At 40.5% G+C, this 16,516-nt stretch overlaps 1 protein-coding gene across 1 annotated transcript in view; it reads right to left on the reverse strand.

Annotated features, from left to right (window-relative positions):
* SEMA3E (semaphorin 3E) overlaps positions 1-16,516 on the reverse strand; it is a 316,859-nt gene that overhangs the window by 65,067 nt on the left and 235,276 nt on the right. The window contains exons 6-7 of the mRNA XM_004702793.2: positions 3,090-3,209; positions 1,307-1,449 (exon numbers count right to left, since the gene is read on the reverse strand). Of these exons, the coding sequence (XP_004702850.1) occupies positions 1,307-1,449; positions 3,090-3,209 (263 nt within the window). The remainder of the gene's footprint in view (positions 1-1,306; positions 1,450-3,089; positions 3,210-16,516) is intronic.

The raw sequence follows: 16,516 nt of genomic DNA on the forward strand, positions 1-16,516 counted from the left end.
TTTCTCCAACACATATTGAAGCAACCATCAAGAGATCAAATGAAATACTGCATTCAGTAAGTCTATTGCAAAAGATCTCTTAACATAGTAAAAAAAAAAAGCAGAGCTATTTATTTGAAGATTAGGGTGCACCTGATCCAAACTGCAAATTTTCAATGGACTCATAGGCACAATTCATCAGGAAGACCAAAGAAGAGTCGATGCCTTCCAGTTACGGTGTTGGTGAAGAATTTTATTAAATATACTATAGAAGGCCGGAAGAATGAACAAATGTGCCTTGGAAGTAATACAACCAGCTGCTCCTCATACGTGAGGCTGGTGATCCTTCTCCCATACTTCGGGCATGTCATCAGGAGGGCCCGATACTTAGAGAAGAACATCATGTTTGGTAAAGTAGAGAATCATCCAACAGAGGAAGATTCTCCACAAGATGGATTGACACAGTGGATGCCATGATGGGCACAAACATGGCAATGGTTATGAGACTGGCACACTTGTTATAAGAAAAGGGCTAGGCATTATTCTATTTTTCTATGCACAGAGTCACTGTGAGGTGACACTGTCTTCAAGGCATGTAACAACACACACACTAGAAATGTGTGTGTGTGCGCGCCTATGCATAAGTGCACCTGTGTTGTTTTTGTTGTACTTAGTGGCTATCAAGTTGGTTTCAATTCATGGCAACCTTATGGCTAATGCGTACCTATACAAGGGGGCTCCAACGTTTTTGTAAAATGGAATTAAAAGATAATGGAATGTTTCCATGAACTTTTGAAAGATTATCATATCCAAATCTCATACATGTCTTTCTAGATTTCACAGTAATGCATGTTTTCAATATGTTGATAGTTCTGTTGGTTTTGAATGTTCCCAAGTAACTTAGCTAAATATCAGACGACAGTTTTATTCTTTCCAACACCAAAATCAAGTAACTGAATTATTCCTGGATAATCCTGCAAATTATATAGAATGTGGACTAAAGTAATAAAACACAAGTTAAATTCATTATAAGCAAAGAGCTTACATTTTTGCATGCAAATAGATACTACTTACCTGCAGATAATTTCCTCACTCCATACCCAGACAATTTCTATTCCGTATGGCTTCAAATGAGGGAAATCACACAAAATGCAAGGTTCTTAAAAATTAACTTTCACTAGATATGATGAAAATTAGTCTAGTAACTTCTTATTTCTGATATAGTACTAGAAAACATTTTAAAAGTGAAAATCTATAAAATTTAGAAAGGTGTGTCAATATAATTTGAAGTAAGTAATCTTCCCGGATGAGAGAATGCAATCCTTACCACGCACAGTCTCCCCACTCGGGTATAAATGGTTTGGGCATTGTTTTCTGCCTCCAAGGCCTTCTCAGTGAAAAAGAAATACAGTTTGTTGTCATCACGATCTTCATTGTCAGGAATCATATACGAACCTACAAATTTTGGTTCTATAGACAGTGAAATAAAATGAAATGTGAAATAGATATTTTGAGAGGGTAGGAGCAAGTACATAGTTCTAATAAATTATAAATCAACCAAGTGTTTAACTCTCATCATTTTATGTAAGAATAAAATAATGTCCTTGAAAAATTTTACCGAACATTAAAAATCATGTAGCGATCTCCATATCTTCTGAGAATTGCTAGTCTGAATAAAAGTCATTGTAGGTACACTCTAGTAAGGAAAGTTATCATTACGTTCTTCTATTCACAAATTATTATATATGCATCTAAACCAAACTGGCTATAAAGGAATCACTTAGTTTTAAAACGGAAACTGTGTTATATTTTATGTTTTATGTTTATAGTATAGGGTATTTAGATAAATGGACTTTGGTTGAGATAGTAAGTGAAATATATCACTTTAATGATGGTTCATTTTAAAGGTTTAAAAGATGCTTAACATAATTAAATGCCACCATAAATTATTTCAGTACCTGGATATGCTAACAATCCAACACTCATCAACTTAATTCCAACCAATAGTAGCACTTTGAGTGACTGGGGAGTTGAACCGCTGAGGTTTTAATTAGTAGTCAAGTGCTTTTACCAAAGCACCACTAAGATTCTTTCAAGATACACAGTGTTGCAAAACATTAAAACAAAAGAAATGAAAGGAGAACCTTACAAAGAATTCAAGGCCTAGAGTCTTAATTTGTTTTAAAATGGATTGCGATTCTGCTGAAATAAGCAAAGCAAAACCATTTATGTTTTAATTTTACCAATTGATATTAAAACAACTCATTGCACAATCATTTTTCATTTTTTATACATTGCTTTGTTTTCTTCACACAAATCCTTGTTTATAGTCCTTACTATGAAAGGAAACTGACTTAAACATAGGTAAGCCAAACATTTCCACGTGTTATTTCATGTGTCATAGTCCTATTCAAAATCTTGATAAGAAAACACCCTAGAGAGACGAGCCAGTGTAGCAACCATGAAACATACAACTTTCCTCTAGTTCTTTAATGCTTGTTGCCCCCACCCCCTATCATGATCCCAATTCGACCTTACAAATCCAGCTAGACCAGAGGATGTACACTGGTATAGATAGGAAATGGAAACACAGGGAATCCAGGACAGATAAACCCTTCAGGACCAGTGGTAAGGGAAGCCTTACAGGTAGGGGTGGAAGGAAGGTGGGGGAAAGGGGGGACCTATCACAAGCATCTACATATAACCCCCTCCCTGGAGGATGGACAACAGAAAAATGGGTGAAGGGAGACATCAGACAGTGTAAGACATGACAAAATAATTTATAAATTATCAAGGGTCCATGAGGGAGAGGGGAGTTGGGAGGGAGGGGAAAGATGAGGCGCTGATACCAAGGGCTCAAGTAGAAAGCAAATGTTTTGAGAATGATGATGGCAACAAAGGTACAAATGTGCTTGACACAATGGATGGATGGATGGATTGTGATAAGAGTTGTACGAACCCCCAATAAAATGACTGAACAAAGAAAAGAAAACACCCTAGAATATGGAGAAAATGGTAAATTCTATTCACTTAGTTAATGCTGTCAAGATGGAAAGGCGTTCAGTAGTTGCAGATGTTGGTGGACACACGTTTTGGTGTGTTCTTCTTACCTTTGAGCAGGCGCTCCTCGTCATGCTCCGTGCGCATGTGGCTCAGCCGCCCCAAGCTCCGGAAAATGGCAGCGTCTCTGCCCCAGTAATCGCTATAGAGCCCAGCAAACAATTCATTACCTACATGAAAATACCCATGAAGCAGGAGTCAGTATGTGTTTCTGGATCTGAAGACAGTGTGTGAACCAGAATCCCATGAACAACATCCACGTTGATTGGGCATCTGACTGTGCAAGAAAATGTAGCAGGTATAAATGGGTAGGGGAGTAGACTACCCAAGTTTGATTTCTGACTCTTCCACTCAGAGCTGTATACACTTGGACAAATTGCTTACACTTTCCCTGTCTCACTTTCCTTATTTTAAAATGGGAATGTCACTAATATTTAACACGATTACGTTGTCTGACTGAACCACATAATCGAATAGCAAGCACATCCTGCAGGACTGTGTCAGTGTGCGAAAAATAAATAGCCTTACCCTAGCTTCATCTTAAGGTAACTGATTTATTTCTTTTCAATCTACATATTTTTTAAATATAGGTTTCCTGTAGAGTTATTCACCTTTACATCAAAGGGTAAATAAAAAAGTATTGTTACTGTCTTGTTTTACATATATACATAGGCTTATGCCAAACAAGACATGCTAAAACATCTGTGTGATCTGTGACAGGCTACAGACAAGTTCTCTTATGAATACACTTGCTTCCATTCCATTAGAATGCTTCCCCCAAAAGAAGTTCCAAATAAAATAATGGATTCCCAGGACTGATGAACCTATAGGGTCAGCACGTAAAGTAAGGTTTTCTGGGGGTTACAGAGTGGTGGGTGTTATAAGAGAGCGGATGTCAAGAAGTTCAAGAAGGAAGAGGATTTTTGAAACTGTGGCAGCAATTGTATAAGACTGCTTGATGTGCTTGAACCATGCTACGATACCTGTGTGACCTCCTAGTAAAATGGTTTTGGATGAAAAGGAAAGAAAAGAATGGATTCTTAGGAGATCCGCTGGGCTGGTTAAACTCAAGAACCCCAAAGGTTCGGACTGGTCAGTTCAGAAACCCAAAGGGTGATCGTGGTCCATTTTCTCATTCCCAGGAAGATCTCAAAGGCTTATCTCATTCCCAGGAAGATCTCAAGAAAATTGAAGACTACGTTGGTGAGAAAAAGGCCAGGAAAGTTGGATCAAAGGATTTTGTCCCCATCCAGATAGTGAGCCCGCTCAATCTTCAAGGGTAACAAGGACCACCCTTGGAGAATTTCATGGGGAAACCTATCTACCCTCCAGCTCTGAATCTTGCCTCTTCAGATCTATTTGGTCTTCCCCAAACTCAAGGAATATTTAAAGGGAACATGAATTGAGTCCCTGCTGTCATTTTTGATGTGCAAATCAAACAGTACAGAGCTCTTAGCAGAGAGTCGATGTTGCTCTGAGGTGCATGCAGTCGCTTTCAATTTGCAGTCACCCCCGTGAACAACCGACCTGAGCCCTGCCTGGCCCGGCACCACCTCACAACTGCTCTGACGATTGAGGCGCCTGGGGCAGTCCCTGGGTCGGCCCATCTTGCCGTGGGCTTTTCTCTTGTCACTGCCCCTCTACTTTACCAAGACCGATGTCCTTCTCCAGGGACTGGTCTTTCCTGACAACATGTCCTAATCTCACCATCCTTGCCTCTAAGGAGGATGCTGATTGTATTTCTTTCACGAGAGATCTGTTAACTCTTTAGGCAGTCATGGGGCTTTCAATATTCTTCACCAGCACCGTTATAAAATGCATCAGTTCTTCGTTGGTCTTCCTTATTCGATGTCCCACTCTCACATGCACATTAGGTGATTGAAAATACCATGGCTCAGGTAAGGTGCGCCTTAGCGCTCAGAGTAACACCCCTGCTTTTCAGCAGTTGAAAGAGGTCTTGTGAAACCGATTTACTCAATGGACTGCGTTGTTTGGTCCCTTGACTGCTGCTTCCATGAGGACTGATTACGGGTCCAAGCAATATGAAATCCTTGCCAACTTCACATTTTTCTCTATTTATCTTGATGTTACCTAGTGGTCCGGTTGTGAGGATTTTGGTTTTCTTTGCATTAAGCTGTAATCCATGTTGAAGGCTGCAATCCTCCTCATTTTCAGCAAGTGAGGTTGTGCCATCTGCATATTGAAGGTTGTTAATAAGCCTTCCTCCGATCCAAGTTCTACACAGAATACAGCTTCTCTAATTATCTGCTCAGCAGACCGATTTTGACCAACACCTTTCCAGAAGAGTTAGAGTGATGGAAAACCACCTTCAGAAATGTGTAGACCTAGATGGAGACTATATCAAGAAACAGTAGGCTTGTACTTTGGTGTTTTATTTAATAAAGGTTGCTGTGATTTTAAAGAAACTTAAAAAGTTACTTTCATGTATTACTACATGGTGGCATAGTGGCCATGCATTGGGCTGCTAACCACAAGGTCAGCAGTTCCAAACCATGAGCTGATCTGAGGGAGAAAGACCGTGCTTTCTACGTCTTTAACGAGTCACGGCCTCAGAAACTGAAAGCAGCGATCCTGTCTGCTCGGCCGGGTCACTGAGTCAGACTAACTTGATGGCAGTGAGTGTGGTTTGGTTTTCACTGCTACCATATGAGACTGTGTTTGTCTGAGTGTGCACTCACATTCTCAGCAAGGAAAAAAAGAACCGTGCATTCCATTGAATTCATATTTATAGTTTCATTCTAACCCCTACCATTAGGAATTGTTTGGGCACAGCTTTTACTGCATGACTGGTTAAATGAGTATATTTTTCTGATACATATTTTTAATTGAAAAGTTTGGTAAGCTAATATTAATTGGATGTACCATTTAATCATCCCAAACGCATAGCCGCTCCAAATGAGAGAACAGAACTGTTCTATCGGGTTTCTAGGCCATAATCTTAGTGGGTGCCGGCCACCCGGTCTTTCTCCCACGGAGCTTTGGGGGCGGGGCGAGGGGTGGGTGTTAAAATTGACGCCCTTTAAATTAGCAGCCAAATGCTTACGTGTTGCATCACCGGGGTGCCCGTGTTCACGTGTGCTCTCTAGTTCAGTCTGCCTACTCCAAAAGTCAAACTCCCTGACTTCGGGTGGAGCTCAACTCAAGCAGCCCTGCAGGACCAGGCAGATCTGCTCCCGCGGGTTTCTGAGACTGCAGACTGGGAGAAAGCCTCGTCTTTCTCCTGCAGCACAGCTCGTGGCTTCGATGTGCTGACCTTGGGTTAGCAGGCCACCGCGTGAGCACGATGTCACCAGGGCTCCGCGTGAACCTCCATCACAGAGCGGAATTACTCCATGGGACTTTCTAGGCTGCAACCTTTATGAGAATAGATTGCCAGTTTTGAGGGGTTTTTTGTGTGTTTTTTTTCTGCCCCTTTTTGCCAGAGAGCTTCGGGTGGGTTTGACTAGACAACCTGTAGCACAGGGCGACTCGCAACACAGCCAGAGGTCCTCGGGTTTGCCACATCATATTTCATTACTTTTATTTTACAGTACACTTTAGCATAGTAGATAGGCAGAATCATTTTAACTAACCTTTCCAGAAGATAAGATTTAATGATGACATTTATATCAGCCCTCTAGTAAAGCCAACAAAATATGAACAAAAAACCCAAAAAAAGAAGTGTAAAAATGCTATTTCTTCTATTACATTGGCATTCTATGATGCTCACCTTCCCGACACAACCGCTGAAGACAAAGCAGGTGAATAAGCAAATGTGGTGAAGAAAGCTGATGGTGCCCGGCTATCAAAAGATATAGCGTCTGGGGTCTTAAAAGCTTGAAGGTAAACAAGCGGCCATCTAGCTCAGAAGCAACAAAGCCCACATGGAACAACATATCAGCCTGTGTGATCACGAGGTGTCGAACGGATCACTGAAGACAAATGGGTGCATAAGCAAATGTGGTGAAGAAAGCTGGTGGTGCCCGGCTATCAAAAAGTATAGCGTCTGGAGTCTTAAAGGCTTGAAGGTAATCAAGCGACCATCAAGCTCAGAAGCAACAAAGCCCACATGGAAGCACACCAGCATATGCAATCATGAGGTGTCGAAGGGATCAGGTGTAAGGAATCATCAGAACAAAAAATCCTACCATAGTGAATGATGGGGGGAGTGCGGAGTGGAGACCCAAAGCCCATTAGTAGGCCACTGGAGATCCCCTTGCAGAGGGGTCTCCGGGAGGAGACGAGCCAGTCAGGGTGCGATATAGCTACGATGAAAAATACAACTTTCCTCTAGTTCCTAAATGTTTCCTCCCCGCTCCCACTATCATGACACGAATTCTACCTTGCAAGTCTGGCTAGACCAGAGAATATACACTGGTACAGATAGGAACTGGAAATACAGGGAATCCAGGGCAGATGAGCCCTATAGGACCAGTGGTGTGAGTGGCGATACTGGGAGGATAGAGGGAGAGTGTGTAGGAAAGAGGGGACCGATTACAAGGAACTATATGTGACTCCTCCCTGGGGGACGGACAAGAGAAAAATGGGTGAAGGGAGACGTCGGACAGGGCAAGATATCACAAAATAACAATTTATAAATTATCAAGGGCTCATGAGGGAAGGGGACCCGGGGAGGGAGGGGAAAAATGAGGACCTAATGCCAGGGGCTTAAGTGGAGAGGAAATGTTTTGAGAATGATGAGGGCAATGAATGTACAAATACGCTTTACACAATTGATGTGTGTATGGATTGTGATAAGAGTTGTATGAGCCCCTAATAAAATGATGTTTAAAAAAATGCTGTCGGCTTTCATTCCATATTCCCACCAACATTTACAAATCCCTTCTCTATCCGTACTTCCTTCACTATGGCATACACATGTTGAAGGATTTTTGCTGAAATATTTGTCATTATTTCTGTAACTTATTTTCTACAGATTCAGTTAAAGTGTGTGTGTGAGTGTATATGCAAACTTGTGTACAGAGAGATGTGGCTGATGGTTAGCTGCTGATGACCCTAGGTAAGTGGTAGGCAGGGTTCATTTTGTTCCTCTTTCAATGTCCCTTTTACTTGAAAAATTTCAAGATAACCTATTGAAAAGAAAAGAGAGACATACTTGTTGAGTTGGCCCTGGGTATTTAGCTTAGGCTGAGATGTGTGACAATAAGCAAAAATAGGGGGAGAAAACATCGATGATGGATGTCTGTATGACTGACACAATTTTTGTTTGATCAGGAAAAGTATATCAGAACCCTCACTTAACCAAGTCATGTCATTCGTAACAGACAGAGAAGGGCCACACAATTTATGTATACAACAATCAACTTGTGCTTTCTTCATAAGAAATATTGTAGCTCTGTTCAGAAAAAGAGTACTGTGAGACAACATACACTCAGTGGCTAGGGATAGGAGCCATTCCATATGATTCCATCTGCACCACTTACTCATACATAAGAGAAATCCATTTCGAATGCGCTGAAAGGGGTGGGAAACATCCACTCTAAGGTATACTTGATGCAGAAAACAAGGAATTGGACACTTCAGAGTGAGGGGATTTCTGATGTTTTTTGTTTTATAAATCTTATAGTTTAGCTATATCCTGCATCGAAAATATAGAGGCCAGTTTAGAAAGTTGTTCTGAGCACAGTTTACTTCTCTGATATAATATGTGCTGGTCTGACTGCTGAGGATATTTGTTCCAAGAGTTCGCAGCCACGGACTCCGTTCCCATTCCTGGAAAACCCATGCATGCAGACGAGACCTGCTCCGGGTTTTCAAGATCACATTTCAGAGGCAGGCACCAGCCTAGTGCTCGAGACATATCTGGGTGGGTTGAACCATCAGCCTGTGAGACTACTAACCCAGCACCTGACGTTGAACTATTTGCCCCAACCGGGGAATACGTGGTGTAAAGAATGCATTTCTTAAGAATCACAACAATATCCTATTTCTCAATGGCATCAACTCAGTGACAGTGAGTTTGCCTTTTGTTTTCGGCTTAACTTTTAAAAGCTTGAGTTAACTTGATTTTTATTGTGGGAAAATAATCTTTCTATTTATTCACTTAGCCCTATCTGAACACTCCCCCCACGTGTTTTTTAACTGTTTATTGTGAATCAGGTAAAGATTTACAGGACAGGTTGCAGTTTTACACTCAACAAGTCATCCGCATTCTGATTCAACTCATCCATTGCAAACCCCTCAAAGTAACATCACTTCGCATACTTCCTCCCTGTGTTCCCGGATAGCGTTCTTCCTTCTAAGGCTCTGAACTTTGCTGCCTGTTTGATTCTAAAAGGGTGATTACTCTAACGTGGAGGTGAGCTTTGGGAAAGGACCAGAGCCATGCGAGTCCCTTCAGTCTCTAGTCCACCAGAAAGCCTGGTCTCAGGGTTTTGAGTTCCCTGTCACAGATGTTGGTCCCTCCATTCTTTAACTTAACAAACAAGCACCCCTTGTTGCCACTAGGTGGCAACCCTACGTTATCAAATAATGCCTATTCTGGACAGGTTCTCTGCACAAGGGATAAAATGTTAATCTAGTCTGACATTTTCAATTTAAACAGCCAACTTAATTTCATACCATCTATATTGTTCATTGTTACAGTATTGATTTCTTATGGTCATTGATATTATTCTAATTTTAGGTGTCCAAGTGTGGTTGAGATGTAAAACACTACGAGTATTAGCAAGGTATTTGGACAGGTAATGTAGCATCTCATTGGCAGGCTCTTACACTGTTTCTAGATACAGATAATAGTGGTGGTGGCTCTTCTTGGTCCTGGGAGTGAGGTTGGACGGTTCCCCCCAAAGTCTGCAATTCAGAGCCACGACTCATTCTGCAGGAGAAAGAAGAGGCTGCCTTCTCCTGTAAATAGGAGCACTGGAAACAGCCTAGATTGGGTCAGGAAGGGTCAGAGGTGACTTCATGGCACTGCTGTTGGGTCGCTCTTTGTGGGGAACCTGCAGAACCAAGTCCCCAGATTGAAATCTGCAGCCGGACAGCAGTAAAACAGTTCACTTCCTCATGGTTTCTATGATCTGGAGAAAGCATTTATACCCATCTGCGATTTTTTTGAACTTGCCACACTTTCCTGTTGTGTCCTTTGCTTTCTGTTGTGAATTCCTCCCCTCCCTTCGCAGTTCATCTCCCCCATTTACCTAGCTAATGCCTACTTTCTCCATGAAGAGACTCGAGTAACCCAATTTTTCTTCTTAGTACCAACAGAGCCCTCTGTGTCTACTGCTACAATACTGCTCACCTATTACATTTTCCTTTTTCATCCTATTACATCTTAATTGGTTCTTTGTAAGTTAATGTTATGCCTCACTTGAAGTTAAGCCTCTTGATGGGTCTTCTATATTCTTCCATTTCCAGTATGTAGCATAGTGCCTGGCTCACAGAAGATGTTCAATAAACATGTATTGGGTGAATGGAAGGCATAACAACTTAATAGGAAAATACATCTGAAGTTCCTTTTAGATTTAAGCATCCAAACCGAACAAACTCACTGCCATCGAGTCGAGGCCAACTCACAGTGGCCCTAAAGACAAGGGTGCGACTGCCGCCCTTGTGAGTTTCCGACTTTACTTCTTAATGGGAGCAGAAACCCCTGAGAGCGGCTGGTGCTTTGAACGGATGAACCTACTGCTGGCACCCAGCGCATAACCACTGTGCCACCAGGCTCCTGATGTAAGGAAAAGAGGGACAAAATGCAGTAAAAAAAGAAAAATATCAGGATAAGATTCTCATTTCCCAAATTTCTTAGGGTCAAAAATTTGTCAGTAAAAGGAAGCTATTAATCTTTCATATGAAAAAAATTTTTTGAATATTTGTTCCAGAAGAGCTTATTATATTTAATGATTTATTTATGAGCTCAGGGACTCTTTCTTCTAAAATTTATTCCAAATAGTAACCCAAAGACTAATAAGCTAAATTCATAGTAATCAAATGATAGGGTCTATACTAAATAGCTTCTTTGAAAGAATAGGCAATCATCCGAATTATGGAAATATAACTTCTTTTATATAGAAAATTACTCATTGTTTTGCCTTTCATATCTGTGTTTGTTCTTATACAGATCTACACTAGTATTATATTCTTGATCTAATAGTGTTGGCTTATTTGCTTTTTTACATACCATATGTACTTGTGTATGAGCTGAGCTTTTCAACACATTTTTAATGTTTTTGTGGTAAAATTAGGTGCCTCAGCTGATATTTGGGTTGGCTTATACTCGAGTGTATACAGTATATGTAAAAATACTAGCAGTTCTGGTAACTAGCTTTGTACGTTGAGGATTAATATTTTTTCAAGATTGTGCAAGACACATTAACCAAACTAATGTAAAAGATGTTGAAATATGACAAATTCTATCATTGACAGGTTATCTGAAATAACAAAGTGTAACTTGCAGTTCCAAATGGTGAAATATTCTCAGGCTATATTTTAATCTATAAAGTAAAATAATGTACCTGTTTACACAAGTCTACTTACGATATATTAATATCAAATCAATTTGTTATAATCATCTTGGAAACTACTATAGAAAGAAACAGCAAGCAGAAAAAAATATTCTGATTGTTCCTTTGCTCATTTTATATTGAATGGACATGTTCTTCACAGAAGGCAAGGGGCACTGAAAGCATATGACTTAAACCTTATAAGATATACAAAACCAAGCCCACCGAAATTAATTCTAAATTAAAATTGAAATACTGTAACTCCCGACCTCCTTGTTTACAACTGCGAACACGGGTGGAAGTCTCATGGAAGCCCCCTGCATCCTTAGTGGCACTTACCAAGAATCTGCTTTAGCCCAGCACAGCTGATCTCTGAGCTTTTCCGCCCCTGGGGAGCATCCAGGTTTTAATTGTTTGGGTAGGAACCTTCACAGTAGTGTTCATGACCTTTTCCTCTTAAGTTTCACTCAGGCATTTCTAGTTTTCACATAGTGAATGCATGTTCCACAAATCTAAATAATGCGAAACACATTTGTCTCATGGAACTACACATGGCTGAAGCCTGAATTAGCTGCCCCACTTTAAAAGTGAATTGAATACCTTTGTTAGAAAACGATTCTGCTTTAGGTGAACTATTCTGCAAAATGCCTATGATATGCACAGCTGCAAAAAAATAAAATGCATTTGGAAGGATGACGATGAAACAGAAAGATGCAGATAGTCCAATGTCCTAGTTCACACTTCTATTCTGTTCAGTATGCCAAAAGAAAATGGGAAGAATGTGTCGTTTTATTAGGTGTGTCGTTGTTTGTATCTTTAGTTGATTTGGTTTTGCTTTGCCAGATGGCTAGCACTAGTATCAATCAACTTGGAAGATGGTGGTTTGTTTCTGAGTCAAGGGAGGGAAGGAAATGCATGTGAATCTGCTCATTTGCGTTTGCTGGTCCTGCCCTGTTTATTCTTGGCATTTTCTTGGTGGCAAACCAGTGGCATTGATACTGCTGTAGTCAAACCAGATTCTCAAAGGAGAGCATGTCTCTGGGGAATTGAAGACTGGGCCTTTTTCTTCCTTTTTTAAAAAAAATTTTCCCCTGGTTTGAGGAAACCATAAGTAAAGTATTCAAATATCTCCTCAGGGACTAATAGTCATCGCCAGAAGCTACAGTAAGCATGTGGATGACGGGCATTCTGCCAAATGTTCCCAAGCAGCAGACTTGAATAAGAAACTACAGATATTCTGCAGGGATAAAAACATGGTAAGGGAGTAATTTTTAATGTACATTTCTATAGTGGGATGAATTCAAGAAACAGGCCAGCACATTCACTTGTGATGTTTGTAGAACTTATGATCTTAAGCACATATATTTTGCTTCTATTTACAATGTCTCACTTATTTTTCTAATATTTATTAAATCCTGACTTGCTCTGAATATACAGCCCATTAATAGAACAAGGTCCTATGTCTCAATAGATATTAGAGCACATAATATGATTCATAAAAAACTTTAAAAACATGTCTTTTTCTAGTTAATATTTTTATAGTGTATAAAATTACTAAAAACTTAATACTTAATATTTATCTGCATATATATTGACCTTTGATTCTCAGCATTTGCCCCGTGGATGCATGTTCATAAAGCTCTCTTTGTGAGGACAGAACATACAGGAAGATAATGTCCGTGGCAGTGAACTCTGCTGTCGGATTTGTGGGAAAGGGCTAGCACTGGACAAAAATATGAAACAAGAATTGCCGTGATCGTCTCATAAGTGGTTCTTGAGGGAAATAAAACCAAAAGCATGTTTTCGAAGTTCAGGATATCGCTAAAAAGCATGCAAGGAACAAGGCTGACACTTTCAAAGCAAAATGTCAAATTGTGCATGACAAATGGAGCAATTACCCCTCAAAGACTAGCAAGATGCATCTAAGCATACCTGAGGCCCTGCAGGTACGGTAGATATTAAATTACACCTGGAACTGGAAATACAGCCATGATTGTTACAAAGAAAACAAGCAATAGAACTGAGAGGCCAATGTATAAAAGAGAAAGCCTTTTGTTGTTTGGTAAATAGTTCTAGCTTTTACCTGAGGTTATTGAAGACATCAACTTAATAAGGGGACTATTATAATATTGCATCAACCTAACAAATGAAAAAAAAGGCACCTAATTAATTTCTTGACTGGCCAAAATGACATCTGACATGAAACTCTTTTGGGGATTTTACGTGGACAGCCACAAAACTAATAATTTAGTGACAAGATAAGTACTGAGTATCTTTGGATGACTTGCAAGGCATAGATAAGTGCTGTAGTAACTTATTATACTGAAAAATGGCCACATTGTTTCAACAAACTTGTTTGAATGACTGGGTTGCAATTCCTCGTGTTGCTCAGACCCTGCTTGATGCCCTATTCCCAAGCACACTGGGAACGCAGGGCTAGCTCACTGCAGAAAAACGCCACTTGGGTAAGACCCCACGGTGCCATAGGAAGAGCAAGCACCTAATAATATATGATTTCATCTGGGCTGGTTTCTGAGCACACAGGCCATAGCTTAATAAGGACCTTATTTTACTTTTGAAAGCTTTCTTTTTCCCATATAGAATTACTACAAATTATTAACACTCCTTTTCACAGTTAAGTGATACATTTGATAAAAACATGGCATTAACTTGGATTTCATCTTGCAAATAATCTTTTCGTTTTCATCAGCCTTCCACACCCTGAGCTCTCAAGTCAACCGAATTTAAATGAACTGAAAGTAACATTATATTGAAAGATAAGAAGAAGTGTATGAAAATGTTTCCTGGAGTGAGCACATATTTTTTTCCAGGGAGTCCTGAGGTTTTTAGGAGTGCTCTTGCCAAATTAGGATTTTATTGGTGTATCTTCATGGGAGCAGCCACCAACTGCTAAATATGGCTCATAATTAACACAAGGCACAGAAGGACCCAGAGTCTGAAGATGGCCCTCGCTCGCTCGGCTGGAGTCCTGCCCTAACCCATCAGCAGAGGACATGTGTGGTCATAAAATAGCACATTAATACGTTCTTTCCCCGGTCAGAGTAAACTGCGTCAAGTTTGCCAAATTCCAACTCAGGTGGCTCCATTTTTCTGGCCCACATTCCTGCTGCCTTTTCAATTGGGTGAATTCTTTTTATTTCCCTTCTTTTAAAGAGTAGCTGGCTCACATAGGTTATCAGGTTTCCATCCCAGCGGCTGCTGCATTTCCACAGTGAGGGAAAGATCTCTCAAAGGTACTTGGGGATGAAAGCGAGTGGATAAATGTGAAGAATTATATTTTTATTTCTTCTCTTTGGAGGGATTATTCTATAACTTGTGTGTTTAGCTTGGAGGGCGTTTGTGATTTGATTTCTCTTCTGAAGAAGCGAAACAGCCACCCAGATGGTGAGCACTTCGCATTTCATCGGAGTGTAATTCGATTTGGATGTTCTCTGGAACTCACTTGGAAATGTCCCTCCAGTAATATCCGCCCCCACCCCACCCCCATCCCTACCAACCCCTTAAAAATTCAGTTTTAAATTCCCAGCTCCATGCTCAAACAAGCTGCAGAGAGCTTGAATGGTGAGTGGCAGAGTGGCTTGCGAAAGACTTTTTAACCATTTAAATGAAAGGTTTATAAGAACTGCTTTTCTCTTGGAATCTTGGGGTTTCACCCTGGAAACCATGTGTATTAAATAACTTGTAAAGTCTAGTACCTTTTGCCTTAATTTTATCATTAAGATTCCCAACCCGTTTAGGAACCCACATGCGTATTCCAGCCACTCAATAATTGCAGGTGTCTTCTGCACAGAGCGCTGTACTAAGCACTGTCTGGTAAAAGAACGCTCAGAAATGATTCTTCTTCCAGACATTTTCAAGCCTGAGGAATCCTGGTTGCTTGTGAACGATCACAGCCCCGGAGGTCAAAGCGGCAGCGCCTCACGGCATTTCCAATACCGTCATCCTGACAGAAGAAGGCAGTCACACCCCTCTTCCACGGAGCAGCTAGGGGATTAGAACTGGTTCCCTTTTCACTAGCAGCCCAGTGCTTAACTACAGTGCCACCAGGCCTCCTTATTTACTCTAGGAAATTACAAACATCACTAAAGTATGTTAGGAAAAATATGAGTATGTCTATCAAACATATGTATTTTACATCTTATAGCACCAAACTTCCTAGGAATCTCTAGCATTGGTGGATGTGGCCTTCATTAAAATGGTCATTTCCATGGTTTCAACAGACTTAGGCAAGCCAGGTCTCATATTGAAAGTCTCCCATCTTCATATTCTGTTTTCTTTCTTTCTTATTTTTTTGTTTACATATATAGATTTATTTGTTGTGGGGTTTTTATATTGCTTTAGTTGTTTTGTTTTAAATAATTTTATTGGGGGCTCATACAACTCTTACCATGATCCATTGTGTCAAACACATTTGTACATTTGTTGCCCTCATCATTCTCAAAACATCTGCTTTCTGCTTGAGTCCTTGGTATCAACTCCTCATTTTTTTCTACCTCCCTCCCTGCTCCCCCCTCACTCATGGACCCTTGATAATTTATAAATTATTATTATTTTGTTCTATCTTACACTACCCGAGATCTGCCTTCACCCACTTTCTGTTGTCAGTCCCCCAGGGAAGAGATTATAGGTAGATCCTTGTAACTGGTTCCCCCTTTCCACCCCACCCTCCCTCCACCCTTCTGGTATCACCACTCTCAGCGCTGGTACTGAAGGGATCATCTGTCCTGGATTCCATGTGTTTCGTCCCTCTTTGTACCAGTGTACATCCTCTGGTCTAGCCAGATTTGTAAGGTAGAATTTGGATCATGATAGTGAGCGGGGCCTGGGAGGAACCATTTAGGAACTACCCTGTTTCCCCGAAAATAAGACAGTGTCTTATATTAATTTTTGCTCCCAAAGACCAAAGATGCGCTAGGTCTTATTTTCAGGGGATGTCTTATTTTTCCATGAAGAAGAATATGGTACACATTTATTGTTTATTGTTTTATTAAAAG

The sequence above is a fragment of the Echinops telfairi genome, unplaced genomic scaffold (genome assembly GCF_000313985.2).
Source record: "Echinops telfairi isolate 266 unplaced genomic scaffold, ASM31398v2 ScPeMD7_23;HRSCAF=83, whole genome shotgun sequence".
NCBI lineage: Eukaryota > Metazoa > Chordata > Mammalia > Afrosoricida > Tenrecidae > Echinops > Echinops telfairi.